General features: G+C 45.9%; 2 protein-coding genes and 1 long non-coding RNA gene across 3 annotated transcripts; all 3 read right to left on the bottom strand.

Annotated features, from left to right (window-relative positions):
* Positions 1–531: 531 nt before the first annotated feature.
* LOC148377555 (uncharacterized) lies at positions 532–5,063 on the bottom strand. The gene is made up of 7 exons (XR_015856630.1): positions 4,870–5,063; positions 4,646–4,692; positions 4,445–4,522; positions 2,710–2,880; positions 2,509–2,586; positions 774–944; positions 532–650 (listed from the first exon to the last, which is right to left on the bottom strand). It is a non-coding gene; the product is annotated as an uncharacterized LOC148377555 (long non-coding RNA).
* Positions 5,064–6,077: 1,014 nt separating this feature from the next.
* LOC148377554 (janus kinase and microtubule-interacting protein 3-like) lies at positions 6,078–7,444 on the bottom strand. The gene is made up of 5 exons (XM_088368188.1): positions 7,385–7,444; positions 7,231–7,308; positions 6,941–7,174; positions 6,736–6,861; positions 6,078–6,366 (listed from the first exon to the last, which is right to left on the bottom strand). The coding sequence occupies exons 1-4, from the start codon at positions 7,406–7,408 to the stop codon at positions 6,745–6,747; spliced, it is 453 nt and encodes a 150-aa protein (XP_088224314.1). The 5' UTR covers positions 7,409–7,444; the 3' UTR covers positions 6,078–6,366; positions 6,736–6,744.
* A 17,342-nt stretch (positions 7,445–24,786) lies between these two features.
* LOC148377553 (janus kinase and microtubule-interacting protein 3-like) lies at positions 24,787–26,153 on the bottom strand. Its single transcript, XM_088368189.1, has 5 exons — positions 26,094–26,153; positions 25,940–26,017; positions 25,650–25,883; positions 25,445–25,570; positions 24,787–25,075 (listed from the first exon to the last, which is right to left on the bottom strand). Exons 1-4 carry the CDS (start codon positions 26,115–26,117, stop codon positions 25,454–25,456), a joined length of 453 nt encoding a protein of 150 aa, XP_088224315.1. The 5' UTR covers positions 26,118–26,153; the 3' UTR covers positions 24,787–25,075; positions 25,445–25,453.
* Between the last annotated feature and the right edge of the window lie 1,447 nt (positions 26,154–27,600).

Genomic DNA, 27,600 nt, shown 5'->3' with positions numbered 1-27,600 from the left:
AATTTCACCACATGATGGTGCCCAATTTTGACTTCATAGGACATATTAAACACTTAGCTTGTTATTATGTTCAAGGTAATCAGATTTGTTTATTATTCTAATGGCCTCTTCAAAACTATTCTGGATTACTACTTTGGATCTATTCTACATTACTTGGCAACAACATACTCTGTAACAGATTAGGCAGTATAATCATATCTGTTAACTTGAGAGTGCCCACACTCAATCTACTTATCGTGATGTGTTAAATCAATTACTGTTAGACATTATTTGTCTGATAATCTACCAAATCTTTGAATTGAAGAATTTGTGATTTAATTAATAGCTTGTTGTTATGTTAAGGGTAATCAGACTTGTATATAATTCTAATGGCCTTCTTTTGAAAACTATTCTGAATTACAACTTTGGATCTTATATTACTTTGCAACAATCTACTCCGTGACAGATTAGGCAGTATAATCACATATGTTAACTTCAGTGCCCACACTGTATTTATTTATGGTTATTTGTTAAATCAAGTACTGTTAGACATGAAATAGGAAGTGTTTAACATAAATGTTATGGCTACTCACCATTGTAGCTCGCTCCTGGTCAATGATACGAGCCTCTTCTTGCAGTGGAAAACTTGCAGCCAACAAACACCGTGGAACCTAAAGGAATGAAATTAAACATTAACATTTCGCCTCGACCAATTTTCACACGTACAACGCAACGCGGCTACACTTCTGCTATTACAAACGTAAATCTCCTTAAACACAATGAGTGTTACTTACCGTGTACGCTCTAGACGGTCCAGTTGCAAGCAGAAAATAAAGATATTTCTGTTGATAATCGTCGCTGCTCAGTGGCTCACGGCCATCGCGCCAACAGATTTGAATTTTGGCGGAGGTTCGGGCAATTACGTCATATCCGCGGCACATGACTGCGACGTAATACCCGCTTATCTGAAACGGCAGTTAAAAGTAGAGTTACATCAAGTTTTCTTGGAACCTAAACGAATGAAAGAAAACTATCATTTGGCCACAACCAACATTCACAGATACAACACAACGTGCGGGGTTGGGGTTAAAGATTGAGTGAAGGGCCCTCGTTTTAAACTACTGTTTTGAAAAGGAGTGGGAACAAGTAAGACGTATTTAATTTATTTAATGGGAAGTAGTAAGACTTATTAAATTTATTTAATCTACTTTTCTTCCCAGGCAAAATTTGATGTGCTGCAATTCCAAATTTCCAAAGTGAATGAAGGAATGAAGTCCTTTAAATTATGATTTTGTATAAATACTAGGCATTAACACAAAATCGACGGCACAAAATGGGCAGACTTTACTTGTTTGAAAAGGACTGGTTACAAGACAGACTTTTTTAATTTATTTAATGGGAAGAAGACTTATTTAGTTTAATTGATCTATTTTTGTTCCCTGCCAAAATTCGATTTGCTGCAATTCCAAATTTCCAAAGTGAATGAAGGAAAGAAGTCGTTTAAATTATGATTTTGTTTAAATACTAGGCATAGACACAAAATCTACGGCACAAAATGGGCAGACTTTACTTGTTTGAAGAGGACTGGTTACAAGACAGACTTTTCTGATTTATTTAATGGGAAGAGGACTTATTTAGTTTATTTAATCTATTTTTGTTCCCTGGCAAAATTGGATTTGCTGAAATTGTATTTTGCCAAATCTCGATTTGAGACCTGATAGGAAGTATTAAACGCTTAGTTAAATCAATACAAGTTGGTAATAAGAGCGAGTAATGTTGGTTGAACCGATGAATGAAGGTTGAAAGCAATTTAAATTATGACTTTGTATAAATACTAGATATTAACAGAACATCTACTGCGCAAAATGGGCAGAGTTTACTTGTTTGAGAAGGAGTGGCTTATTCAAAACTAAGATTTATGTAATCTGTTTGTTCCCAGGCAAAATTGGATGTGATGCAATTCCAAATTTCACCACATGATGGTGCCCAATTTTGACTTCATAGGACATATTAAACACTTAGCTTGTTATTATGTTCAAGGTAATCAGATTTGTTTATCATTCTAATGGCCTCTTCAAAACTATTCTGGATTACTACTTTGGATCTATTCTACATTACTTGGCAACAACATACTCTGTAACAGATTAGGCAGTATAATCACATATGTTAACTTGAGAGTGCCCACACTCAATCTACTTATCGTGATGTGTTAAATCAATTACTGTTAGACATTATTTGTCTGATAATCTACCAAATCTTTGAATTGAAGAATTTGTGATTTAATTAATAGCTTGTTCAGGGTAATCAGACTTGTATATAATTCTAATGGCCTTCTTTTGAAAACTATTCTGAATTACAACTTTGGATCTTATATTACTTTGCAACAATCTACTCCGTGACAGATTAGGCAGTATAATCACATATGTTAACTTCAGTGCCCACACTGTATTTATTTATGGTTATTTGTTAAATCAAGTACTGTTAGACATGAAATAGGAAGTGTTTAACATAAATGTTATGGCTACTCACCATTGTAGCTCGCTCCTGGTCAATGATACGAGCCTCTTCTTGCAGTGGAAAACTTGCAGCCAACAAACACCGTGGAACCTAAAGGAATGAAATTAAACATTAACATTTCGCCTCGACCAATTTTCACACGTACAACGCAACGCGGCTACACTTCTGCTATTACAAACGTAAATCTCCTTAAACACAATGAGTGTTACTTACCGTGTACGCTCTAGACGGTCCAGTTGCAAGCAGAAAATAAAGATATTTCTGTTGATAATCGTCGCTGCTCAGTGGCTCACGGCCATCGCGCCAACAGATTTGAATTTTGGCGGAGGTTCGGGCAATTACGTCATATCCGCGGCATTTGACTGCGACGTAATACCCGCTTATCTGAAACGGCAGTTAAAAGTAGAGTTACATCAAGTTTTCTTGGAACCTAAACGAATGAAAGAAAACTATCATTTGGCCACAACCAACATTCACAGATACAACACAACGTGCGGGGTTGAGGTTAAAGATTGAGTGAAGGGCCCTCGTTTTAAACTACTGTTTTGAAAAGGAGTGGGAACAAGTAAGACGGATTTAATTTATTTAATGGGAAGTAGTAAGACTTATTAAATTTATTTAATCTACTTTTCTTCCCAGGCAAAATTTGATGTGCTGCAATTCCAAATTTCCAAAGTGAATGAAGGAATGAAGTCCTTTAAATTATGATTTTGTATAAATACTAGGCATTAACACAAAATCGACGGCACAAAATGGGCAGACTTTACTTGTTTGAAAAGGACTGGTTACAAGACAGACTTTTTTAATTTATTTAATGGGAAGAAGACTTATTTAGTTTAATTGATCTATTTTTGTTCCCTGCCAAAATTCGATTTGCTGCAATTCCAAATTTCCAAAGTGAATGAAGGAAAGAAGTCGTTTAAATTATGATTTTGTTTAAATACTAGGCATAGACACAAAATCTACGGCACAAAATGGGCAGACTTTACTTGTTTGAAGAGGACTGGTTACAAGACAGACTTTTCTGATTTATTTAATGGGAAGAGGACTTATTTAGTTTATTTAATCTATTTTTGTTCCCTGGCAAAATTGGATTTGCTGAAATTGTATTTTGCCAAATCTCGATTTGAGACCTGATAGGAAGTATTAAACGCTTAGTTAAATCAATACAAGTTGGTAATAAGAGCGAGTAATGTTGGTTGAACCGATGAATGAAGGTTGAAAGCAATTTAAATTATGACTTTGTATAAATACTAGATATTAACAGAACATCTACTGCGCAAAATGGGCAGAGTTTACTTGTTTGAGAAGGAGTGGCTTATTCAAAACTAAGATTTATGTAATCTGTTTGTTCCCAGGCAAAATTGGATGTGATGCAATTCCAAATTTCACCACATGATGGTGCCCAATTTTGACTTCATAGGACATATTAAACACTTAGCTTGTTATTATGTTCAAGGTAATCAGATTTGTTTATTATTCTAATGGCCTCTTCAAAACTATTCTGGATTACTACTTTGGATCTATTCTACATTACTTGGCAACAACATACTCTGTAACAGATTAGGCAGTATAATCACATATGTTAACTTGAGAGTGCCCACACTCAATCTACTTATCGTGATGTGTTAAATCAATTACTGTTAGACATTATTTGTCTGATAATCTACCAAATCTTTGAATTGAAGAATTTGTGATTTAATTAATAGCTTGTTCAGGGTAATCAGACTTGTATATAATTCTAATGGCCTTCTTTTGAAAACTATTCTGAATTACAACTTTGGATCTTATATTACTTTGCAACAATCTACTCGGTGACAGATTAGGCAGTATAATCACATATGTTAACTTCAGTGCCCACACTGTATTTATTTATGGTTATTTGTTAAATCAAGTACTGTTAGACATGAAATAGGAAGTGTTTAACATAAATGTTATGGCTACTCACCATTGTAGCTCGCTCCTGGTCAATGATATGAGCCTCTTCTTGCAGTGGAAAACTTGCAGCCAACAAACACCGTGGAACCTAAAGGAATGAAATTAAACATTAACATTTCGCCCGGACCAACATTCACACGTACAACGCAACGCGGCTACACTTCTGCTATTACAAACGTAAATCTCCTTAAACACAACGAGTGTTACTTACCGTGTACACTCTAGGCAAAATTGGATGTGATGCAATTCCAAATCTATCTGAAACGGCAGTTAAAAGTAGAGTTACATCAAGTTTTCTTTTTTAATCAACACAATCATTTACAACCGTTGACCAGAAAGAATCGTCGAAATTCGACGTCCCCCACAAACGCCACGCTCACTCGCTTTTCAGGGCAACAAAAGTACTTCTTTTTAAAAACGATGAGTTGTACTTACCGTGTACGCTCTGGACGGTCCAGTTGCAAGCAGAAAATAAAAATATTTCTCTTGTTAGTCGTATGTTACCATCCGCTGTGTCTTTGTCAACATCGCCGCCATTTTCCTACTTCCTGCTGCGAGCCACGCCCACGGATTTAAATTTGGGCGGAAGCTCTTTCCATTGGCGTCGTTTTCGCGTATAGCAAATCCGATTGGTTGGGAAGGGGGCACGGTTATGCAGCCGAGGAGTCCTGTGATCGGTGGGATGTAAAGTAGGCGTCGACGTCACGTCCGCGTCACGTGACCACGACGTGGCAGACGTCAAATAGCAACCGCTGTTTTGTTTAGTAGACTTACAGTTGTTATGCATTGACATAATGGCGCACACACCAAATAGATTTAAATAAATTAAATAATTCTTCTGCCCACTCTCTTTTAAACAAGTTAACTCTCCCCGCGGATTTGAATTCCGGCGAAAGTTACGCCCATCGACGTCACGTATGTCACGTGACCACGACGTGGCAGATGTCATATAGCAACCGCTGTTTTGTTTAGTAGATTTACAGTTGTTATGCATTGGCATAATGGTGTGCACTCAAAATAGATTTAAATAAATTAAATATTTCTTCTGCCTACTCCCTTTTAAACAAGTTAACTCTGCCCACGTCCATTGACGTCTTGTCTGCGTCACGTGACCACGACGTAGCGACGTCATATAGTAACCGCTGTTTTGACCAGTAGACTTAGTTATTATGCGTTGACATAATGGCGCACTGGTTAGCATGGCCACCTCTTAAGCATGATGATGCGGGTTCGACGCCTGATCAATGTTAGCATGGAGTGAGCTGAAGTGCATGGCGCTGAAGATTTGAATCTTTGAAATGCGCTGAGGTCTGACATATCAGGCAGAATGGTTTGCCATCACGTTCAACAAAAAATAGAAACTTTCCCACTCTGATTAAAACGTCCTGTGTTCATCTACGTATTTTCGTTTTGCTGTGCATCTTTTCCCTGCCATTTCGAGAGCCCAATTGACACTCATAGTTTAAAGAAATGTGTTTGCCCATCCTACTTTGTGGAATTTCACCACATGCGCTTTTGACCAAAATACCAAATTGAACTCAAGTGAAGCCAACACGCACAACCCCCCCCCACACACACACACACACACACACACAAATGTTGATATGAACATAAAAGAGCCGCATGCGGTTCGGGAGTTGCGGCTTGGCCAAACCTGTACTATACAACTTTATTTGTATAAAATTTTCACAACAGCTGTCACACAAACAAAGCGGGAAAAACCGAAGACGTGCGTGTTCCGCCCACGCTGGATTTATTTGCACCTTTGAAAAGACACCGTATTGCCGCAGATGTGGCAAAGAGTACTTTTGGGCATCTGAGACGGAAGGATGTCCAAAGCATCACGTCACCTGCTCTGGTAGGCATGGTGGTGGGACGTTGAGGTCAACCGCTTTGGGGTTGGCTGACTCTTTGATTGCAGGATGCCACACACTTGAAGACAGAAGCAGAAAAGCAGAGCTAAATGCAAAATGTACTCACCGGTGACTCCAATTTTTTTCCCCCCTGAAGAAACAGCTGGACGGGTGGCCCCGGCTGGCCAGTGGGACTCTTGTTATTCTGACCCTTTTTAGTGCGCGTTTGGGGCAACAACCGTTTTTTGTGGCGCTCTCTTCTGGTTCAAAAGTGCCCTGCATGTGAATTTGCTTTTCCTGCCTTCTGATTGGATGAGCGCCGGTGTGACGCGGTGCCTCTGTCACCGTGGCGGGGGGTATACGTTGGCATCGGAGCGTCTGCCAACGTCTGAGACCGGCTGGCAGTGTATCGGAGGTGTCGAGTGCGGTGCCGCTGGAGCTCACTCACCAGCTGGTGTTAGGGCCACAGAATGAAGGCCAAGGAGAAGAATAGAAAGAGAAACAGAAACTTCTCCTCCAATTGTTTGATTTGTCTCTTCTGAGCTTCGATGAATTCTTTCAGCTCTTTGTTCCTCTAGGACGGACAAATGGAAAGTGGCATTCAAAAGCCAGTAAGCGTGCAAGTAAGTGCCGGGCTGGCTTTGGGCCCTTACCTGTTGCGCGCTGTGCAGCAGATCCATTCTCTCTTGGAGGATGCAAGCGTCGCGCTCCCTCAACTCGCACATCAGGGCTCGCTTCCATTGGTCCACGGCGCTCCTAAGCTCTTCTCTCTGATCCGCCGTCAGCACGTCATTCACGCCAGCGTGGCTGGCTTTTTCGCCGTCCGTGGCGGGGCAGTCCCGCTGCGGTAGCGCCTCGTACAACATGGCCTCCAGCTCCAGGATCCTCTGGGCCGCAATCCTCGTCCATCAGTGGTCCGGCGGGAGATTTGAGGGCGGCTTACCTTATGAGCCTGGTCCATGGAACACTTCCTGAAGTCCAACTCTTCATCCAGGTAGCCCTTCTGCTTGCAGAACATATCCTAGCACAGCTCAAGGTCAGAATTGTTGGGGCACATTGCCGGAGTTCCCCTTGGCTGATGTCGCGTGTCTGTCTACCTTCTCACTTTCAATGTCCAACATCTTCTGTTGAAGTGCTGACTTGGTCACTTTGATGTATTCTAACCACTGAGGAAAGGCTGCTGTCACATAAGCAGAATGCGAGAGCGTGCGTGGACGTGCGCGTTACCTTCTCGGCTAGGGTGAGAAGGGTCCTGGCGTGAATCACGACCACCTGCTCCTCGTTGGTGAGATTCTGCAAGAGCCCAAAGGCACAGCGTCAACAAGCTTCTTTCAGCGCAAAGCCTTCCAAAAGTCACATTTGAGCCGCCGAGTCTCGTGGAGTGCGAACATAAGGAGTTCGACATACACTTACGGCGTTATAGCCCAGGATGTCCAGCTTCTTCATCAGATCACTGATGACGATGTCCGGGGGAAAGGCGCAAGGAGCAATGTAAGGTGTTCTGGGACCTCGGGTTAAGGTTAGGGTTGCGAGGGACGCCTTACGTACGCTCACGCCCTCGGCCTCGCAGTAGATCTGCAAAGGGCTGAGGCCGTCTGGGAAACGGACTTGCAGAAACTTCAAGACGGGGGAGCGCCACTCCCTCTCCTGAAAGGCAGAGGCATGCATCCGTCCGTCCGTCCGTCCGTCCGTCCGTCCGTCACATCTCTGGCCTCAACACGCTTGTGCGAGTCTTCCCACCTCCAGCTCCAGGATGCGGAACTCAAGCAGTTCGTTTTGGTCTCGGATATCCTGGATGTGCTCTTTCAGACGCGCTTCTTCCGCCTCCATCCGCCTGACCTGAAAAGACAGTCAGACCTCATCTGCGGGGCTTCCCGACAGGTGTGACGCCAAGCGACTCCGCCCAGCGCCTTTCTTTCCGTCACCTTTTCGGCCAACTGCTGATTGCTCTGACGCAGCAGCTGCTTCTCCTCCACCCACTTGACATTCTAGAAGAGACAAACGCGTGGACAGCTTTGGAATGTTGTGTCATTTTCATCCACAAATTCTTTGGTTGACTGGAAAATGACATTTGCTTTTCTCCGCATTTTCCCAGCCACGTTCGGGGGGGGGGGGGGGGGGGGGGTTGGTCCAGTAATGCCAGACGGATGAGTGACTGAAGAATGTAGCTATTTTGTCTGAGAAAAAGGTGTGCTCATTGATGAGCTTACCTGTCCTTGTTGCTTCAGCGCTGACTCCAGATCTGCTACTCTGCTTTGATAGTGACCCATTTCTACCATCAGCTTTTCTCTGGTCTGAAAGGAGGAGGAGGGAGGCTCCTCCTCCTCCTTTCAGACCAGAGAACACCCGAGGCTGGGTGAGAACGGGGAGGCTGCGACCCGGCCGGGGGTTGCGGGAAGGGGCGCCACCTTGATCTCCTTCTCGGCGTCGTAGTCCCCTTTCGCTGGTCTGGGCTAGCAGAGCGTAGGCTCGTTGCAGCGCTTGATATTCTTGCGTCAGCTGGCGGTAGCGAAGCTCCGCCTCTTCATGCACACACCAATGCAACACAGCACTAGTACCAGAATCAGTCAGACCGGCGACAAAGCACCCGCGACGCAAAGACGAGTCCGATTCCAGGCTGAAGAGGAATGTTTGGTGCCAATACGCTGGCAGAAATGGCGGGCTACCTCTTCGGGTTCCGTGTCGGGGGTTCTGTCGGTGTGAAAAGACAAGGACGATCCGTCCGAGTCCACCAACACGTCTTCGTCGTAGCCGTAAAATGTTTCGATGACCTGCGGGCGCGGAAGCAAACATCTCTCTGAACAAACTGAAGCGACACCTCACGATGAATCGACGAGAGGAACGATAGCGAGAAAAAGGCCATTTCATCTTGCGCAACACCAAGCAGCCGCAAACAAACAGACTCACCTTGCAGGACCTCACGCTTTGTTCCTCCTCAGAGATTCTCGACGTCGGTATCGTAGCAGCAAATCTCTCTCCTGTCGACACAAATAATCCGCCTTTGAGATTCTTTGGATGCAAAGGGAACGAACGGCTCCGGCGCAGAAACAAACGCGACTCACAATGACATTTCTGACATGAGCTCCTGTCTCCAGAGCCTGAAAAACACGTCACCGGCGATGATTGGAGGGACGCTCGTCTTTTCCAAAAGTGACAACTACAGGGTGTGTCAGGGTTTTCCAGATTATCTTTATCGTATCATTGTGTTGCTTTGACTTTGACTGCGACCTGTAATAAATAATATTATTTATCCCTTATTTATCCCTATCGCTTATCCCTTCCTACACAAAGTCGTAAAACACCCCTTGCTATGTTTTGACTAGAGGTCAAGGGCTTCCTCTATTCAATCCACTCTTACACCCACCCTGTTTCTCTTAATTAAAATGCTCGTGCAGGAGCCGAGAGTCAGACTTCATTCGTACAACGGATGGACTCTCCACCTGCAGGTGTCCAAAAGAACTTACTTGTCTCCCGTGTGGTTCTTGCAAAATAAGTTGGAGCGAGCGCAACTCTAACAGGGTGCATTTTGCCACTAGCTGCCTACGGACAATGACGTCGCGCTCGCGGCTCATGGTTGACGGGCTGAGCAGCCGGGCAAGTCCGTCGTTTTCAGCGCACAGCGAGTGGCAAAGGCGCTGACAAAACGGGAGCTTTGAGCTGCTGAAAACGGCAAAACAAGTCTAAAGCGTGTTCAAACGCGTGCGCACAATGCTCCTGCTTGAAAGGTCGGAATTTAAGGGGCCAATTTTTTGGATGGCGGCCGCCGGCCAAGCTTTGGACGGAAAAGGTTTCCTGGCGACAGCGAGCGAGCGCGGCGCTGCCGTACGTGCACCGAGTCGCCTGCCTGAAGACCTTGGACAAGTCGTCGATGATGTGCCGCTGCTCCACAACTTGAAGGAACTCCATTTCACCGTCCTGCTGGCCGCAACCGCGGTCCAGGTCATTGAGCGAACTAGGCCTTCTCTGTGGAACACAAATGCAGTGGACTCTGTTGGCACGCCGCCGTTGTCCGCGTCGACTTACCAAGCTTGCCATCTCCTCGTTCTCCTGGGTGACAAAGCGCACTTTGTTTTCAAGGCGACACAGCACCAGCGAGAGTTCTTCATTCTTCCTGCTCAGGCGTTTGTTTTTGTACAGGAGTGGCAGAAACTGGCTTTCTGTTTCTCTCAGTCGCTTTAGCTGCAAGCATGAAGTGCGGGATGTGAAAGACGCACAACACGCGGGCCAGAACGTATCCATTCCTTTTGCATCGGTTTGAACGGAATCGTGGCTTTGGCTCCCAATAAAAGACATCTACCAGGCAACCGACTCGCCGCGCCGCTCAACTAATAAGCAAGCGCAATGGGTGCCTCGCTGGATGGCGCGCATCAAACGTAGCGCAAACCTTCAAGCGTGCCGTCAATAAATTACCAGTTCATTGCGCTCTTCAGAAAGCAGGGCGTTTCGATCCTCCAGTTTCCTGATGACTGCGCTGAGCTCAGCGATTTTCAGATGAAACCGTCGCGTGTCCCGATCCTCCTGAGACTGAAAACGCCCCGCAACACACACACACAAGCACTCGTTCAAAGTTCAAAACTGTTTTTGTGCTACCTTCATCCAGCAACGAACTAAGTCATGCGTACTGCAAGTGTGTGATGAGGTGGCTTACGCAATGAAGAGGATTGCTAGTAGCGGCGTTGACCCCACTTCCAGGGTAGTTTAGGCCCGCCCTTTGGGAATCCCTCAGGGCAGCGATCTGCTGCTCGGCAGCCTGAGTCTGCAGCTGAAGGCGGTGGACGTGGCCGGCCCCAGGGCTTCATCCAAAACACTAACCGCTCTGTCTTTCAGCTTGATCTCATCCGTCTGGATGTACAAACGGGGAGCGCTCAGGCAGGCGGGCAAACTCATTTGCCAGAATTGTGACAAAAACAAAGAGAGCAACCGGCCAATTTTTTTCTGGAATCGACTAGAACACCTTTGCTGTGACAAAAGCGAAGCGAGCAACCGGACATTTTCTTCTTGTGAAATAGAATAGAATAGAATGCCTTAGGTGTCATTGCACTGCAGGTATACAACGAAATTGGGAACATAGCCACGCACCGCGCATCTGATCAGTCCTACCAGTCGGCGGATCTCCCTCTCGCAGTCTCTCTTGGTTCGGCTCAGCTCCTCCCGATGCTGGTGATGAGCCGATCGGAGCTCGGCCGCTCGGGACTGCCAGGCCTGCTGGGCCGCTGCCAGGGCTTCTTCCGCGCTCCTGGTGGAGGCGACACCGCTCGGTCTCCCGACACCGCCGCGTCTCCTCCACCTCCGCCAGCAAAGCGCCCCCCCTCCTCACCTGAGCAGACATTGCGCCACACCGGGCCGTTGAGACCGCAACGGAGCGCCGCGACGCTTACTGGGGACAAGCTACACAATACGGTAGCGGCCGCATCGAAGCCCGACGTGGCGTGCGGATAGTCAGACACGGATAGAGCGGATCACCTTGTCCATGGAGCCGTCCCTCAGGCTGAGGACCAAGGCATTCAGTCGCTGGATCTCTCCATCTTTGATTTTGATCACTCTCATCAGCTCCATTTCATGCTGCCGCAGTAATGTCTCCCTGGTAATGGCTAACTCTTTCTGCTTCTCCTCATGGAGTTTGCTTTTGAGTTCCGTCATGGCGGCGGTGGCACGGTGGTGCTCCGCCCGCAGGTCCTGACTTCTCTCTCTCTCCAGACAGCTGACCTGACATGACTTAGACTTAGACAAACTTTATTGTCATCTTGTCTGCACATGGTGCATACAAAACGAAATTCCGTTGCATACGTCTTACAACAAAGTAGTGATATTGCAGTTGAATAGAAGTAACATATCCTATGAAAATATATATATATACATATATACTATATATATATATATATATATTAAAAATAAGTATAAAGTGCAGCAGTGATAATTATGCAATAGTGCAAGTAGGCAAAACAGTATTCAAGAGTGTGCAGAGGAATGCTAAACCATGTATTAAACTTCTATTTAAAGGGTTTATACAAGTTCAGTAAAGTTGGTAGTGCGAGATAGTGCAAGATAGAGGTCCGTAGTGTCATAAAGTACAGTTCTGTGAATGTGTGATGCAGAGTTCAGTTTAGAGCTCAACAGTTCTAGTGTTCAACAGTCTGATGACAGCAGGGAAAAAGCTGTTGCAGAACCTGGTGGACCTGCAGCGGATGCTGCAAACCTCTTCCCAGAGGGCAGCAGGGAGAACAGTCCATGGTGGGGGTGTGATGGGTCATTGATGATGTTACGGGCACGGGACATGCAGCGCTGAGATGAAATGTCCTGAATGGAGGGAAGAGGAGCCCCTATGATCCTCTCTGCTGTCCTCACCACTCTCCTCACGTTCTTCCAATCGGAGGCGGTGCAGCCTCCACACCACACAGAGAGACAGCTTGTCAGAATGCTCTCTATGGTGCTCCTGTAGAACGTCCTCATGATGGGTGGGGGCAGGTGGGCTCTCCTCATCCTCCGCAGGAAGTACAAGCGCTTCTGTGCCCTCTTGACCAGTGCCGTAGTGTTCATAGTCCAGGTGAGGTCTTCTGTGATGTGGACCCCCAGGAATTTGGTGGTGCTGACCACCTCCACAGCTGAGCTGTTGATGATCAGTGGAGCGTGGTGAGGCTGTTTTTTCCTGAAGTCGACGATGATCTCCTTCATCTTCTCCTCATTCAGGATCAGGCTGTTTTCTCTGCACCAGCCCACCAGCTGCTCCACCTCCTCTCTGTAGTCCAGGTCGTTGTTGTCTCTGATGAGCCCCACCACCGTTGTGTCGTCTGCTGACTTCACGATGTGATTGGTGGTGAACCTGAGGACGCAGTCGTGTGTCATCAGGGTGCACAGCAGGGGGCTCAGGACGCAGCCCTGAAGGGAGCCTGTGCTGAGGGTGATGACATCAGAGGTGTTCTGTCCGACCCGGACTGACTGAGGTCTGTTGGTGAGGAAGTCTAGCAGCCAGTTGCGAAGGGGGGTGTTGAAGCCCAGGTGTTCCAATTTTCCTACCAGATGCTGTGGGATGATGGTGTTAAACGCTGAGCTGAAGTCCAGGAACAGCCTCCGCACATGGGTGTTCTTCTCCTCCAGGTGAGCCAGGCTCAGGTGAAGAACGGAGGAGATGGCGTCCTGAGTGGAGCGGTTTTGCCGGTCGGCAAACTGGAACGGGTCAAATAATAGGGGGAGTCTGGAAACGATGTGACCTTTAAGCAGCCTTTCGAAGCACTTCATCATAACCGGAGTCAGTGCAACAGGCCGGTAATCATTAAATGAGGTGATTTGAGGTTTCTTCGGCACCGGAATGATGGAGGCAGTCTTAAAGCACGCCGGCACTGTGGCTTGGCCCAGCGAGGTGTTAAAAATGTCTGTGATGACCCCAGCCAGATGACTTGCACATTCCCTGAACACACGCCCAGGAATGTTGTCGGGGCCAGGGGCCTTACAGGGGTTGACTCTCCTCAGGGTCTTCAACACATCGGCGGAGTCAAGGCAGAGTACCTCCTCTTCCTGATGGGGGACAGTTTTAACTGCTGGAGTGCCGTTTAGTGCCTCGAACCTCCCAAAGAAGTTATTTAGACCATTTAGAAAGTCAGCATCAACTACACCCACCGGGGGGGGGGAGGGTGAGTTGTAGTCTGTAATCGCCCGTATGCCTTGCCACATACTCCTGATGTTTTTGACGTCGTGGAAACGATCCTGAAATTTTCGACTGCGGTCTCGCTTCGCTATCCTGATGGCACGGTTCAAGTTGGCTCTCGCTGTCCTCAGTGTCTCCTTGTCGCCAGACTTGAAGGCAGAGTTCCGCGCTCGTAGCGTTTGACGTACCTCCTCAGTCATCCAGGGTCGTTGGTTGCCCCGGGTGATGATATTCTTAGTGGTGCTGACGTCCTCGGTGCATTTGTTGATGTAGGCTGACACAGTCATGGCACACGCATGTCTAATCTACATCGGGAAAACTGGGAGGGAGGGAGGGAGGCAGGCAGGGAGGCAGGCAGGGAGGCAGGCAGGGAGGCAGGCAGTGTCTGTCTGTTGAGGTTTTCACCTTGTTCTTCTCCTGCTGAAGTTCTAACTGGACGTCCATCAGTTTGGTTCTCAGCTCGTCATTGGCGGCCTGAAGGGCGTCCGTTCGCTCCGCCTTGGCCCGCCCTGCCGGAGCTCGTTTGGACATCTCTTACTCGAGTCTCGCCCGGTCGTCAGTCAGAGATCACAACATTTGTACCTGGAGAGCACAAACGCAGCGCTGTTTTCCACTGGCTTCGAACTCAACTTCAATCGGTACCGTAACTTACAACATCATAAACATAGAACTAGCTTGACTTATTCATTGAATAAATGCATTTGGTTCTTCAAAACTGCATCACGCAACATAGCGTGACCGAGACGGCCGTTATCCACCTGCGTGAAGTTATTTGGTGAAATGAATGAGATGTTTAAGACACCATCGTTCTGTCTCTATGTAGATGAAGGTAAATAATCGATTGCTGAAGGTCCAAAGGTGTTGTGATAAACAAATAAACATATTAGTGATTAGTGACATATTTGTGATAAACATATTAGGCAGGATAATCACATATGTTAACGTGACTGCCCACACTGTATTTATTTATGGTTATTTGTTAAATCGAGTACTGTTAGACATGAAATAGGAAGTGTTTAACATAAATGGAAGACGAAAGGGGTACTCACCATTGTAGCTCCTGCTGGTCAATGATACGAGCCTCTTCTTGCAGTGGAAAACATACAGCCAACAAACACCGTGGAACCTAAAGGAATGAAATTAAACATTAACATTTAGCCTCAACCAACATTCACAGATACAACGCAACGCAAACTACACAAACGTAAATCTTTTTAAACACAATGAGTTGTACTTACCGTGTACGCTCTAGACGGTCCACTTGCAAGCGGAAAATAAAGATATTTCTGTTGATAATCGTCGTGTTTGTATCCGGTGTCTCGCTCAAGGCCATTGCGCCCACAGATTTGAATTTTGGCGAGAGTTCAGCCTATTGACGTCATTTCCGCGGTGTAATACCCGCATATCTGAAACGGCAAAGTTAAGAGTAGAGTTAAAGTTTTTAGTCAACGCAATAATTTACAACCGTTGACCAGTCGAAATAATCGTCGAAATTTGGCGTCTGTGGCTGGAAGCAGACGCCGAGTTCGACATTCCTCCCAAACGCCACACTCCCTCGCTTTTCAGGGCTAAAAAAAAACAGTTGTAATTACCTTGTACGCTCTAGACGGTCAAGTTGCAAGCTGAAAACAAAAATATTTGCCTTGTTAGTCATCGTGTTACTAACAGCTGTGTCTTGTTTGCCAGAACTGCCGCTTTCCTACTTCCTGTTGCAAGCCACGCCCACGGATTATAATTTTGCCGTGAGTTCCGCCTATTGACGTCATGTCCGCGTCACATGACTGCGACGTAATATTATCTAAAACTGTTTGTGCGGTATTGTGTTGTTCTGTGCGGTATTGTGTTATTCTGTGCGGCGTCGTGTTGTTCTGTGCGGCGTCGTGTTGTTCAGTGCGACGTCGTGTTGTTCAGTGCGGCATGGTGTTGTTCAGTGCGGCATGGTGTTGTTCAGTGCGGCATGGTGTTGTTCAGTGCGGCATAATGTTGTTCAGTGCGGCATAATGTTGTTCAGTGCGGCATGGTGTTGTTCAGTGCGGCATGGTGTTGTTCAGTGCGGCATGGTGTTGTTCAGTGCGGCATAATGTTGTTCAGTGCGCCATAATGTTGTTCAGTGCGGCATGGTGTTGTTCAGTGCGGGATGGTGTTGTTCAGTGCAGGATGGTGTTGTTCAGTGCGGCATGGTGTTGTTCAATGCGGCATGGTGTTGTTCAGTGCGGGATGGTGTTGTTCAGTGCGGCATGGTGTTGTTCAGTGCGGCATAATGTTGTTCAGTGCGGCATGGTGTTGTTCAGTGCGGCATGGTGTTGTTCAGTGCGGCATGGTGTTGTTCAGTGCGGCATGGTGTTGTTCAGTGCGGAATGGTGTTGTTCAGTGCGGCATGGTGTTGTTCAGTCCGGGATGGTGTTGTTCAATGCGGGATCGTGTTGTTCAGTGCGGGGTGGTGTTGTTCAGTGCGGGATGGTGTTGTTCAGTGCGGCATGGTGTTGTTCAATGCGGCATGGTGTTGTTCAGTGCGGGATGGTGTTGTTCATTGCGGCATGGTGTTGTTCAGTGCGGCATGGTGTTGTTCAGTGCGGCATGGTGTTGTTCAGTGCGGCATGGTGTTGTTCAGTGCGGCATAATGTTGTTCAGTGCGGCATGGTGTTGTTCAGTGTGGAAAGGTGTTGTTCAGTGCAGGATGGTGTTGTTCAGTGCGGCATGGTGTTGTTCAATGCGGCATGGTGTTGTTCACTGCGGGATGGTGTTGTTCAATGCGAGATCGTGTTGTTCAGTGCGGCATAATGTTGTTCAGTGCAGCATGGTGTTGTTCAGTGCGGCATGGTGTTGTTCAGTGCGACATAATGTTGTTTAGTGCGGCATAATGTTGTTCAGTGCGGCATAATGTTGTTCAGTGCGGCATGGTGTTGTTCAGTGCGGCATGGTGTTGTTCAGTGCGGCATGGTGTTGAACAGTGCAGGATGGTGTTGTTCAGTGCGGCATGGTGTTGTTCAATGCGGCATGGTGTTGTTCAGTGCGGGATGGTGTTGTTCAGTGCAGGATGGTGTTGTTCAGTGCGGCATGGTGTTGTTCAGTGCGGAATGGTGTTGTTCAGTGCGGCATGGTGTTGTTCAGTGCGGCATGGTGTTGTTCAGTGCAGGATGGTGTTGTTCAATGCGGGATCGTGTTGTTCAGTGCGGCATGGTGTTGTTCAGTGCGGCATGGTGTTGTTCAGTGCGGCATAATGTTGTTCAGTGCGGCATGGTGTTGTTCAGTGCGGCATGGTGTTGTTCAGTGCGGCATGGTGTTGTTCAGTGCGGCATGGTGTTGTTCAGTGCGGCATAATGTTGTCCAGTGCGCCATAATGTTGTTCAGTGCGGCATGGTGTTGTTTAGTGCGGGATGGTGTTGTTCAGTGCAGGATGGTGTTGTTCAGTGCGGCATGGTGTTGTTCAATGCTGCATGGTGTTGTTCAGTGCGGGATGGTGTTGTTCAGTGCGGCATGGTGTTGTTCAGTGCGGCATAATGTTGTTCAGTGCGGCATGGTGTTGTTCAGTGCGGCATGGTGTTGTTCAGTGCGGCATGGTGTTGTTCAGTGCGGCATGGTGTTGTTCAGTGCGGAATGGTGTTGTTCAGTGCGGCATGGTGTTGTTCAGTGCGGGATGGTGTTGTTCAATGCGGGATCGTGTTGTTCAGTGCGGGGTGGTGTTGTTCAGTGCAGGATGGTGTTGTTCAGTGCAGGATGGTGTTGTTCAGTGCGGCATGGTGTTGTTCAATGCAGGATCGTGTTGTTCAGTGCAGCATAATGTTGTTCAGTGCAGCATGGTGTTGTTCAGTGCGGCATGGTGTTGTTCAATGCGGCATGGTGTTGTTCAGTGCGGGATGGTGTTGTTCAGTGCGGCATGGTGTTTTTCAGTGCGGCATAATGTTGTTCAGTGCGGCATGGTGTTGTTCAGTGCGGCATGGTGTTGTTCAGTGCAGGATGGTGTTGTTCAGTGCGGCATGGTGTTGTTCAATGCAGGATCGTGTTGTTCAGTGCAGCATAATGTTGTTCAGTGCAGCATGGTGTTGTTCAGTGCGGCATGGTGTTGTTCAATGCGGCATGGTGTTGTTCACTGCGGGATGGTGTTGTTCAATGCGGGATCGTGTTGTTCAGTGCGGCATAATGTTGTTCAGTGCAGCATGGTGTTGTTCAGTGCGGCATGGTGTTGTTCAGTGCGACATAATGTTGTTTAGTGCGGCATAATGTTGTTCAGTGCGGCATAATGTTGTTCAGTGCGGCATGGTGTTGTTCAGTGCGGCATGGTGTTGTTCAGTGCGGCATGGTGTTGTTCAGTGCAGGATGGTGTTGTTCAGTGCGGCATGGTGTTGTTTAATGCGGCATGGTGTTGTTCAGTGCGGGATGGTGTTGTTCAGTGCAGGATGGTGTCGTTCAGTGCGGCATGGTGTTGTTCAGTGCGGAATGGTGTTGTTCAGTGCGGCATGGTATTGTTCAGTGCGGCATGGTGTTGTTCAGTGCAGGATGGTGTTGTTCAATGCGGGATCGTGTTGTTCAGTGCGGCATGGTGTTGTTCAGTGCGGCATGGTGTTGTTCAGTGCGGCATAATGTTGTTCAGTGCGGCATGGTGTTGTTCAGTGCGGCATGGTGTTGTTCAGTGCGGCATGGTGTTGTTCAGTGCGGCATGGTGTTGTTCAGTGCGGCATAATGTTGTCCAGTGCGCCATAATGTTGTTCAGTGCGGCATGGTGTTGTTTAGTGCGGGATGGTGTTGTTCAGTGCAGGATGGTGTTGTTCAGTGCGGCATGGTGTTGTTCAATGCGGCATGGTGTTGTTCAGTGCGGGATAATGTTGTTCAGTGCGGCATGGTGTTGTTCAGTGCGGCATGGTGTTGTTCAGTGCGGCATAATGTTCAGTGCGGCATAATGTTGTTCAGTGCGGCATGGTGTTGTTCAGTGCGGGATGGTGTTGTTCAGTGCAGGATGGTGTTGTTCAGTGCGGCATGGTGTTCAGTGCGGGATGGTGTCTTTCAGTGCGGCATGGTGTCGTTCAGTGCGGCATGGTGTCTTTCAGTGCGGCATGGTGTCGTTCAGTGAGGCATGGTGTTGTTCAGTGCGGCATGGTGTTGTTTAGTGCGGCATGGTGTTGTTCAGTGCGGGATGGTGTTGTTCAGTGTGGCATGGTGTTCAGTGCGGCATGGTGTTGTTCAGTGCGGTATCGTGTTGTTCAGTGCGGTATCGTGTTTCTCAGTGCGGTATCGTGTTGTTCAGTGCAGTATCGTTGTGTTGTTCGTATTGTGTTTAACACTTAGCCTCTAACACTTAGCCTCTAACACTTAGCCTCTAGCATCTAGAAGGTAAATAAATAGGAAGGAAGGACTCACCGGTGACGTCTTCGCCCACGTCCAAGCGTTGTACTTTGTATTTTCATCCTTCTGACAGTGGAAAACATAGCCAACAAACACCGTGGAACCTAAACGAATGAAAGAAAACTATCATTTGGCCACAACCAACATTCACAGATACAACACAATGTGACGTGAGGGGTTGAGGTTAAAGGTTGAGTGAAGGGCCCTCGTTTTAAACTACTTTTTTGAAAAGGATTGGGAACAAGTAAGACGTATTTAATTTATTTAATGGGAAGTAGTAAGAGCTATTGAATTTAATCTATGTATTATATTCTATTGTATTGTATTCTGTTGTATTCTTTTGGATTGTATTCACACTAACCCCACTAAAACTTCAGCCCAAAAAAACTTGCCTCTGGCGCCTAGCCTCTGGCACTTAGCCTCTAACACTTAGCCTTTAACACTTAGCCTTTAACACTTAGCCTTTAACACTTAGCCTAGAAGGTGAATAAATAGGGTTAAAGGTTGAGTGAAGGGACCTCGTTTTAAACTACTTTTTTGTAAAGGAGTGGGAACAAGTAAGACGTATTTAATTTATTTAATGGGAAGTAGTAAGACTTATTAAATTTATTTAATCTACTTTTCTTCCCAGGCAAAATTTGATGTGCTGCAATTCCAAATTTCCAAAGTGAATGAAGGAATGAAGTCCTTTAAATTATGATTTTGTATAAATACTAGGCATTAACACAAAATCGACGGCACAAAATGGGCAGACTTTACTTGTTTGAAAAGGACTGGTTACAAGACAGACTTTTTTAATTTATTTAATGGGAAGAAGACTTATTTAGTTTAATTGATCTATTTTTGTTCCCTGGCAAAATTCGATTTGCTGCAATTCCAAATTTACAAAGTGAATGAAGGAAAGAAGTCGTTTAAATTATGATTTTGTTTAAATACTAGGCATAGACACAAAATCTACGGCACAAAATGGGCAGACTTTACTTGTTTGAAGAGGACTGGTTACAAGACAGACTTTTCTGATTTATTTAATGGGAAGAAGACTTATTTAGTTTATTTAATCTATTTTTGTTCCCTGGCAAAATTGGATTTGCTGAAATTGTATTTTGCCAAATCTTGCCTTGAGACCTGATAGGAAGTATTAAACGCTTAGTTAAATCAATACAAGTTGGTAATAAGAGCGAGTAATGTTGGTTGAACCGATGAATGAAGGTTGAAAGCAATTTAAATTATGACTTTGTATAAATACTAGATATTAACAGAACATCTACTGCGCGAAATGGGCAGAGTTTACTTGTTTGAGAAGGAGTGGCTTATTCAAAACTAAGATTTATTTAATCTGTTTGTTCCCAGGCAAAATTGGATGTGATGCAATTCCAAATTTCACCACATGATGGTGCCCAATTTTGACTTCATAGGACATATTAAACACTTAGCTTGTTATTATGTTCAAGGTAATCAGATTTGTTTATTATTCTAATGGCCTCTTCAAAACTATTCTGGATTACTACTTTGGATCTATTCTACATTACTTGGCAACAACATACTCTGTAACAGATTAGGCAGTATAATCATATCTGTTAACTTGAGAGTGCCCACACTCAATCTACTTATCGTGATGTGTTAAATCAATTACTGTTAGACATTATTTGTCTGATAATCTACCAAATCTTTGAATTGAAGAATTTGTGATTTAATTAATAGCTTGTTGTTATGTTAAGGGTAATCAGACTTGTATATAATTCTAATGGCCTTCTTTTGAAAACTATTCTGAATTACAACTTTGGATCTTATATTACTTTGCAACAATCTACTCCGTGACAGATTAGGCAGTATAATCACATATGTTAACTTCAGTGCCCACACTGTATTTATTTATGGTTATTTGTTAAATCAAGTACTGTTAGACATGAAATAGGAAGTGTTTAACATAAATGTTATGGCTACTCACCATTGTAGCTCGCTCCTGGTCAATGATACGAGCCTCTTCTTGCAGTGGAAAACTTGCAGCCAACAAACACCGTGGAACCTAAAGGAATGAAATTAAACATTAACATTTCGCCTCGACCAATTTTCACACGTACAACGCAACGCGGCTACACTTCTGCTATTACAAACGTAAATCTCCTTAAACACAATGAGTGTTACTTACCGTGTACGCTCTAGACGGTCCAGTTGCAAGCAGAAAATAAAGATATTTCTGTTGATAATCGTCGCTGCTCAGTGGCTCACGGCCATCGCGCCAACAGATTTGAATTTTGGCGGAGGTTCGGGCAATTACGTCATATCCGCGGCATTTGACTGCGACGTAATACCCGCTTATCTGAAACGGCAGTTAAAAGTAGAGTTACATCAAGTTTTCTTGGAACCTAAACGAATGAAAGAAAACTATCATTTGGCCACAACCAACATTCACAGATACAACACAACGTGCGGGGTTGAGGTTAAAGATTGAGTGAAGGGCCCTCGTTTTAAACTACTGTTTTGAAAAGGAGTGGGAACAAGTAAGACGGATTTAATTTATTTAATGGGAAGTAGTAAGACTTATTAAATTTATTTAATCTACTTTTCTTCCCAGGCAAAATTTGATGTGCTGCAATTCCAAATTTCCAAAGTGAATGAAGGAATGAAGTCCTTTAAATTATGATTTTGTATAAATACTAGGCATTAACACAAAATCGACGGCACAAAATGGGCAGACTTTACTTGTTTGAAAAGGACTGGTTACAAGACAGACTTTTTTAATTTATTTAATGGGAAGAAGACTTATTTAGTTTAATTGATCTATTTTTGTTCCCTGCCAAAATTCGATTTGCTGCAATTCCAAATTTCCAAAGTGAATGAAGGAAAGAAGTCGTTTAAATTATGATTTTGTTTAAATACTAGGCATAGACACAAAATCTACGGCACAAAATGGGCAGACTTTACTTGTTTGAAGAGGACTGGTTACAAGACAGACTTTTCTGATTTATTTAATGGGAAGAGGACTTATTTAGTTTATTTAATCTATTTTTGTTCCCTGGCAAAATTGGATTTGCTGAAATTGTATTTTGCCAAATCTCGATTTGAGACCTGATAGGAAGTATTAAACGCTTAGTTAAATCAATACAAGTTGGTAATAAGAGCGAGTAATGTTGGTTGAACCGATGAATGAAGGTTGAAAGCAATTTAAATTATGACTTTGTATAAATACTAGATATTAACAGAACATCTACTGCGCAAAATGGGCAGAGTTTACTTGTTTGAGAAGGAGTGGCTTATTCAAAACTAAGATTTATGTAATCTGTTTGTTCCCAGGCAAAATTGGATGTGATGCAATTCCAAATTTCACCACATGATGGTGCCCAATTTTGACTTCATAGGACATATTAAACACTTAGCTTGTTATTATGTTCAAGGTAATCAGATTTGTTTATTATTCTAATGGCCTCTTCAAAACTATTCTGGATTACTACTTTGGATCTATTCTACATTACTTGGCAACAACATACTCTGTAACAGATTAGGCAGTATAATCACATATGTTAACTTGAGAGTGCCCACACTCAATCTACTTATCGTGATGTGTTAAATCAATTACTGTTAGACATTATTTGTCTGATAATCTACCAAATCTTTGAATTGAAGAATTTGTGATTTAATTAATAGCTTGTTCAGGGTAATCAGACTTGTATATAATTCTAATGGCCTTCTTTTGAAAACTATTCTGAATTACAACTTTGGATCTTATATTACTTTGCAACAATCTACTCGGTGACAGATTAGGCAGTATAATCACATATGTTAACTTCAGTGCCCACACTGTATTTATTTATGGTTATTTGTTAAATCAAGTACTGTTAGACATGAAATAGGAAGTGTTTAACATAAATGTTATGGCTACTCACCATTGTAGCTCGCTCCTGGTCAATGATATGAGCCTCTTCTTGCAGTGGAAAACTTGCAGCCAACAAACACCGTGGAACCTAAAGGAATGAAATTAAACATTAACATTTCGCCCGGACCAACATTCACACGTACAACGCAACGCGGCTACACTTCTGCTATTACAAACGTAAATCTCCTTAAACACAACGAGTGTTACTTACCGTGTACGCTCTAGGCAAAATTGGATGTGATGCAATTCCAAATCTATCTGAAACGGCAGTTAAAAGTAGAGTTACATCAAGTTTTCTTTTTTAATCAACACAATCATTTACAACCGTTGACCAGAAAGAATCGTCGAAATTCGACGTCCCCCACAAACGCCACGCTCACTCGCTTTTCAGGGCAACAAAAGTACTTCTTTTTAAAAACGATGAGTTGTACTTACCGTGTACGCTCTGGACGGTCCAGTTGCAAGCAGAAAATAAAAATATTTCTCTTGTTAGTCGTATGTTACCATCCGCTGTGTCTTTGTCAACATCGCCGCCATTTTCCTACTTCCTGCTGCGAGCCACGCCCACGGATTTAAATTTGGGCGGAAGCTCTTTCCATTGGCGTCGTTTTCGCGTATAGCAAATCCGATTGGTTGGGAAGGGGGCACGGTTATGCAGCCGAGGAGTCCTGTGATCGGTGGGATGTAAAGTAGGCGTCGACGTCACGTCCGCGTCACGTGACCACGACGTGGCAGACGTCAAATAGCAACCGCTGTTTTGTTTAGTAGACTTACAGTTGTTATGCATTGACATAATGGCGCACACACCAAATAGATTTAAATAAATTAAATAATTCTTCTGCCCACTCTCTTTTAAACAAGTTAACTCTCCCCGCGGATTTGAATTCCGGCGAAAGTTACGCCCATCGACGTCACGTATGTCACGTGACCACGACGTGGCAGATGTCATATAGCAACCGCTGTTTTGTTTAGTAGATTTACAGTTGTTATGCATTGGCATAATGGTGTGCACTCAAAATAGATTTAAATAAATTAAATATTTCTTCTGCCTACTCCCTTTTAAACAAGTTAACTCTGCCCACGTCCATTGACGTCTTGTCTGCGTCACGTGACCACGACGTAGCGACGTCATATAGTAACCGCTGTTTTGACCAGTAGACTTAGTTATTATGCGTTGACATAATGGCGCACTGGTTAGCATGGCCACCTCTTAAGCATGATGATGCGGGTTCGACGCCTGATCAATGTTAGCATGGAGTGAGCTGAAGTGCATGGCGCTGAAGATTTGAATCTTTGAAATGCGCTGAGGTCTGACATATCAGGCAGAATGGTTTGCCATCACGTTCAACAAAAAATAGAAACTTTCCCACTCTGATTAAAACGTCCTGTGTTCATCTACGTATTTTCGTTTTGCTGTGCATCTTTTCCCTGCCATTTCGAGAGCCCAATTGACACTCATAGTTTAAAGAAATGTGTTTGCCCATCCTACTTTGTGGAATTTCACCACATGCGCTTTTGACCAAAATACCAAATTGAACTCAAGTGAAGCCAACACGCACAACCCCCCCCCCCCCACACACACACACACACACACAAATGTTGATATGAACATAAAAGAGCCGCATGCGGTTCGGGAGTTGCGGCTTGGCCAAACCTGTACTATACAACTTTATTTGTATAAAATTTTCACAACAGCTGTCACACAAACAAAGCGGGAAAAACCGAAGACGTGCGTGTTCCGCCCACGCTGGATTTATTTGCACCTTTGAAAAGACACCGTATTGCCGCAGATGTGGCAAAGAGTACTTTTGGGCATCTGAGACGGAAGGATGTCCAAAGCATCACGTCACCTGCTCTGGTAGGCATGGTGGTGGGACGTTGAGGTCAACCGCTTTGGGGTTGGCTGACTCTTTGATTGCAGGATGCCACACACTTGAAGACAGAAGCAGAAAAGCAGAGCTAAATGCAAAATGTACTCACCGGTGACTCCAATTTTTTTCCCCCCTGAAGAAACAGCTGGACGGGTGGCCCCGGCTGGCCAGTGGGACTCTTGTTATTCTGACCCTTTTTAGTGCGCGTTTGGGGCAACAACCGTTTTTTGTGGCGCTCTCTTCTGGTTCAAAAGTGCCCTGCATGTGAATTTGCTTTTCCTGCCTTCTGATTGGATGAGCGCCGGTGTGACGCGGTGCCTCTGTCACCGTGGCGGGGGGTATACGTTGGCATCGGAGCGTCTGCCAACGTCTGAGACCGGCTGGCAGTGTATCGGAGGTGTCGAGTGCGGTGCCGCTGGAGCTCACTCACCAGCTGGTGTTAGGGCCACAGAATGAAGGCCAAGGAGAAGAATAGAAAGAGAAACAGAAACTTCTCCTCCAATTGTTTGATTTGTCTCTTCTGAGCTTCGATGAATTCTTTCAGCTCTTTGTTCCTCTAGGACGGACAAATGGAAAGTGGCATTCAAAAGCCAGTAAGCGTGCAAGTAAGTGCCGGGCTGGCTTTGGGCCCTTACCTGTTGCGCGCTGTGCAGCAGATCCATTCTCTCTTGGAGGATGCAAGCGTCGCGCTCCCTCAACTCGCACATCAGGGCTCGCTTCCATTGGTCCACGGCGCTCCTAAGCTCTTCTCTCTGATCCGCCGTCAGCACGTCATTCACGCCAGCGTGGCTGGCTTTTTCGCCGTCCGTGGCGGGGCAGTCCCGCTGCGGTAGCGCCTCGTACAACATGGCCTCCAGCTCCAGGATCCTCTGGGCCGCAATCCTCGTCCATCAGTGGTCCGGCGGGAGATTTGAGGGCGGCTTACCTTATGAGCCTGGTCCATGGAACACTTCCTGAAGTCCAACTCTTCATCCAGGTAGCCCTTCTGCTTGCAGAACATATCCTAGCACAGCTCAAGGTCAGAATTGTTGGGGCACATTGCCGGAGTTCCCCTTGGCTGATGTCGCGTGTCTGTCTACCTTCTCACTTTCAATGTCCAACATCTTCTGTTGAAGTGCTGACTTGGTCACTTTGATGTATTCTAACCACTGAGGAAAGGCTGCTGTCACATAAGCAGAATGCGAGAGCGTGCGTGGACGTGCGCGTTACCTTCTCGGCTAGGGTGAGAAGGGTCCTGGCGTGAATCACGACCACCTGCTCCTCGTTGGTGAGATTCTGCAAGAGCCCAAAGGCACAGCGTCAACAAGCTTCTTTCAGCGCAAAGCCTTCCAAAAGTCACATTTGAGCCGCCGAGTCTCGTGGAGTGCGAACATAAGGAGTTCGACATACACTTACGGCGTTATAGCCCAGGATGTCCAGCTTCTTCATCAGATCACTGATGACGATGTCCGGGGGAAAGGCGCAAGGAGCAATGTAAGGTGTTCTGGGACCTCGGGTTAAGGTTAGGGTTGCGAGGGACGCCTTACGTACGCTCACGCCCTCGGCCTCGCAGTAGATCTGCAAAGGGCTGAGGCCGTCTGGGAAACGGACTTGCAGAAACTTCAAGACGGGGGAGCGCCACTCCCTCTCCTGAAAGGCAGAGGCATGCATCCGTCCGTCCGTCCGTCCGTCCGTCCGTCACATCTCTGGCCTCAACACGCTTGTGCGAGTCTTCCCACCTCCAGCTCCAGGATGCGGAACTCAAGCAGTTCGTTTTGGTCTCGGATATCCTGGATGTGCTCTTTCAGACGCGCTTCTTCCGCCTCCATCCGCCTGACCTGAAAAGACAGTCAGACCTCATCTGCGGGGCTTCCCGACAGGTGTGACGCCAAGCGACTCCGCCCAGCGCCTTTCTTTCCGTCACCTTTTCGGCCAACTGCTGATTGCTCTGACGCAGCAGCTGCTTCTCCTCCACCCACTTGACATTCTAGAAGAGACAAACGCGTGGACAGCTTTGGAATGTTGTGTCATTTTCATCCACAAATTCTTTGGTTGACTGGAAAATGACATTTGCTTTTCTCCGCATTTTCCCAGCCACGTTCGGGGGGGGGGGGGGGGGGGGGGTTGGTCCAGTAATGCCAGACGGATGAGTGACTGAAGAATGTAGCTATTTTGTCTGAGAAAAAGGTGTGCTCATTGATGAGCTTACCTGTCCTTGTTGCTTCAGCGCTGACTCCAGATCTGCTACTCTGCTTTGATAGTGACCCATTTCTACCATCAGCTTTTCTCTGGTCTGAAAGGAGGAGGAGGGAGGCTCCTCCTCCTCCTTTCAGACCAGAGAACACCCGAGGCTGGGTGAGAACGGGGAGGCTGCGACCCGGCCGGGGGTTGCGGGAAGGGGCGCCACCTTGATCTCCTTCTCGGCGTCGTAGTCCCCTTTCGCTGGTCTGGGCTAGCAGAGCGTAGGCTCGTTGCAGCGCTTGATATTCTTGCGTCAGCTGGCGGTAGCGAAGCTCCGCCTCTTCATGCACACACCAATGCAACACAGCACTAGTACCAGAATCAGTCAGACCGGCGACAAAGCACCCGCGACGCAAAGACGAGTCC

The sequence above is a fragment of the Syngnathus floridae genome, unplaced genomic scaffold, assembly GCF_059516105.1.
Source record: "Syngnathus floridae isolate MCC-2025c unplaced genomic scaffold, RoL_Sflo_1.0 HiC_scaffold_127, whole genome shotgun sequence".
Taxonomy (NCBI): domain Eukaryota; kingdom Metazoa; phylum Chordata; class Actinopteri; order Syngnathiformes; family Syngnathidae; genus Syngnathus; species Syngnathus floridae.
This window is presented reverse-complemented; position numbering and strand designations above follow the sequence as displayed.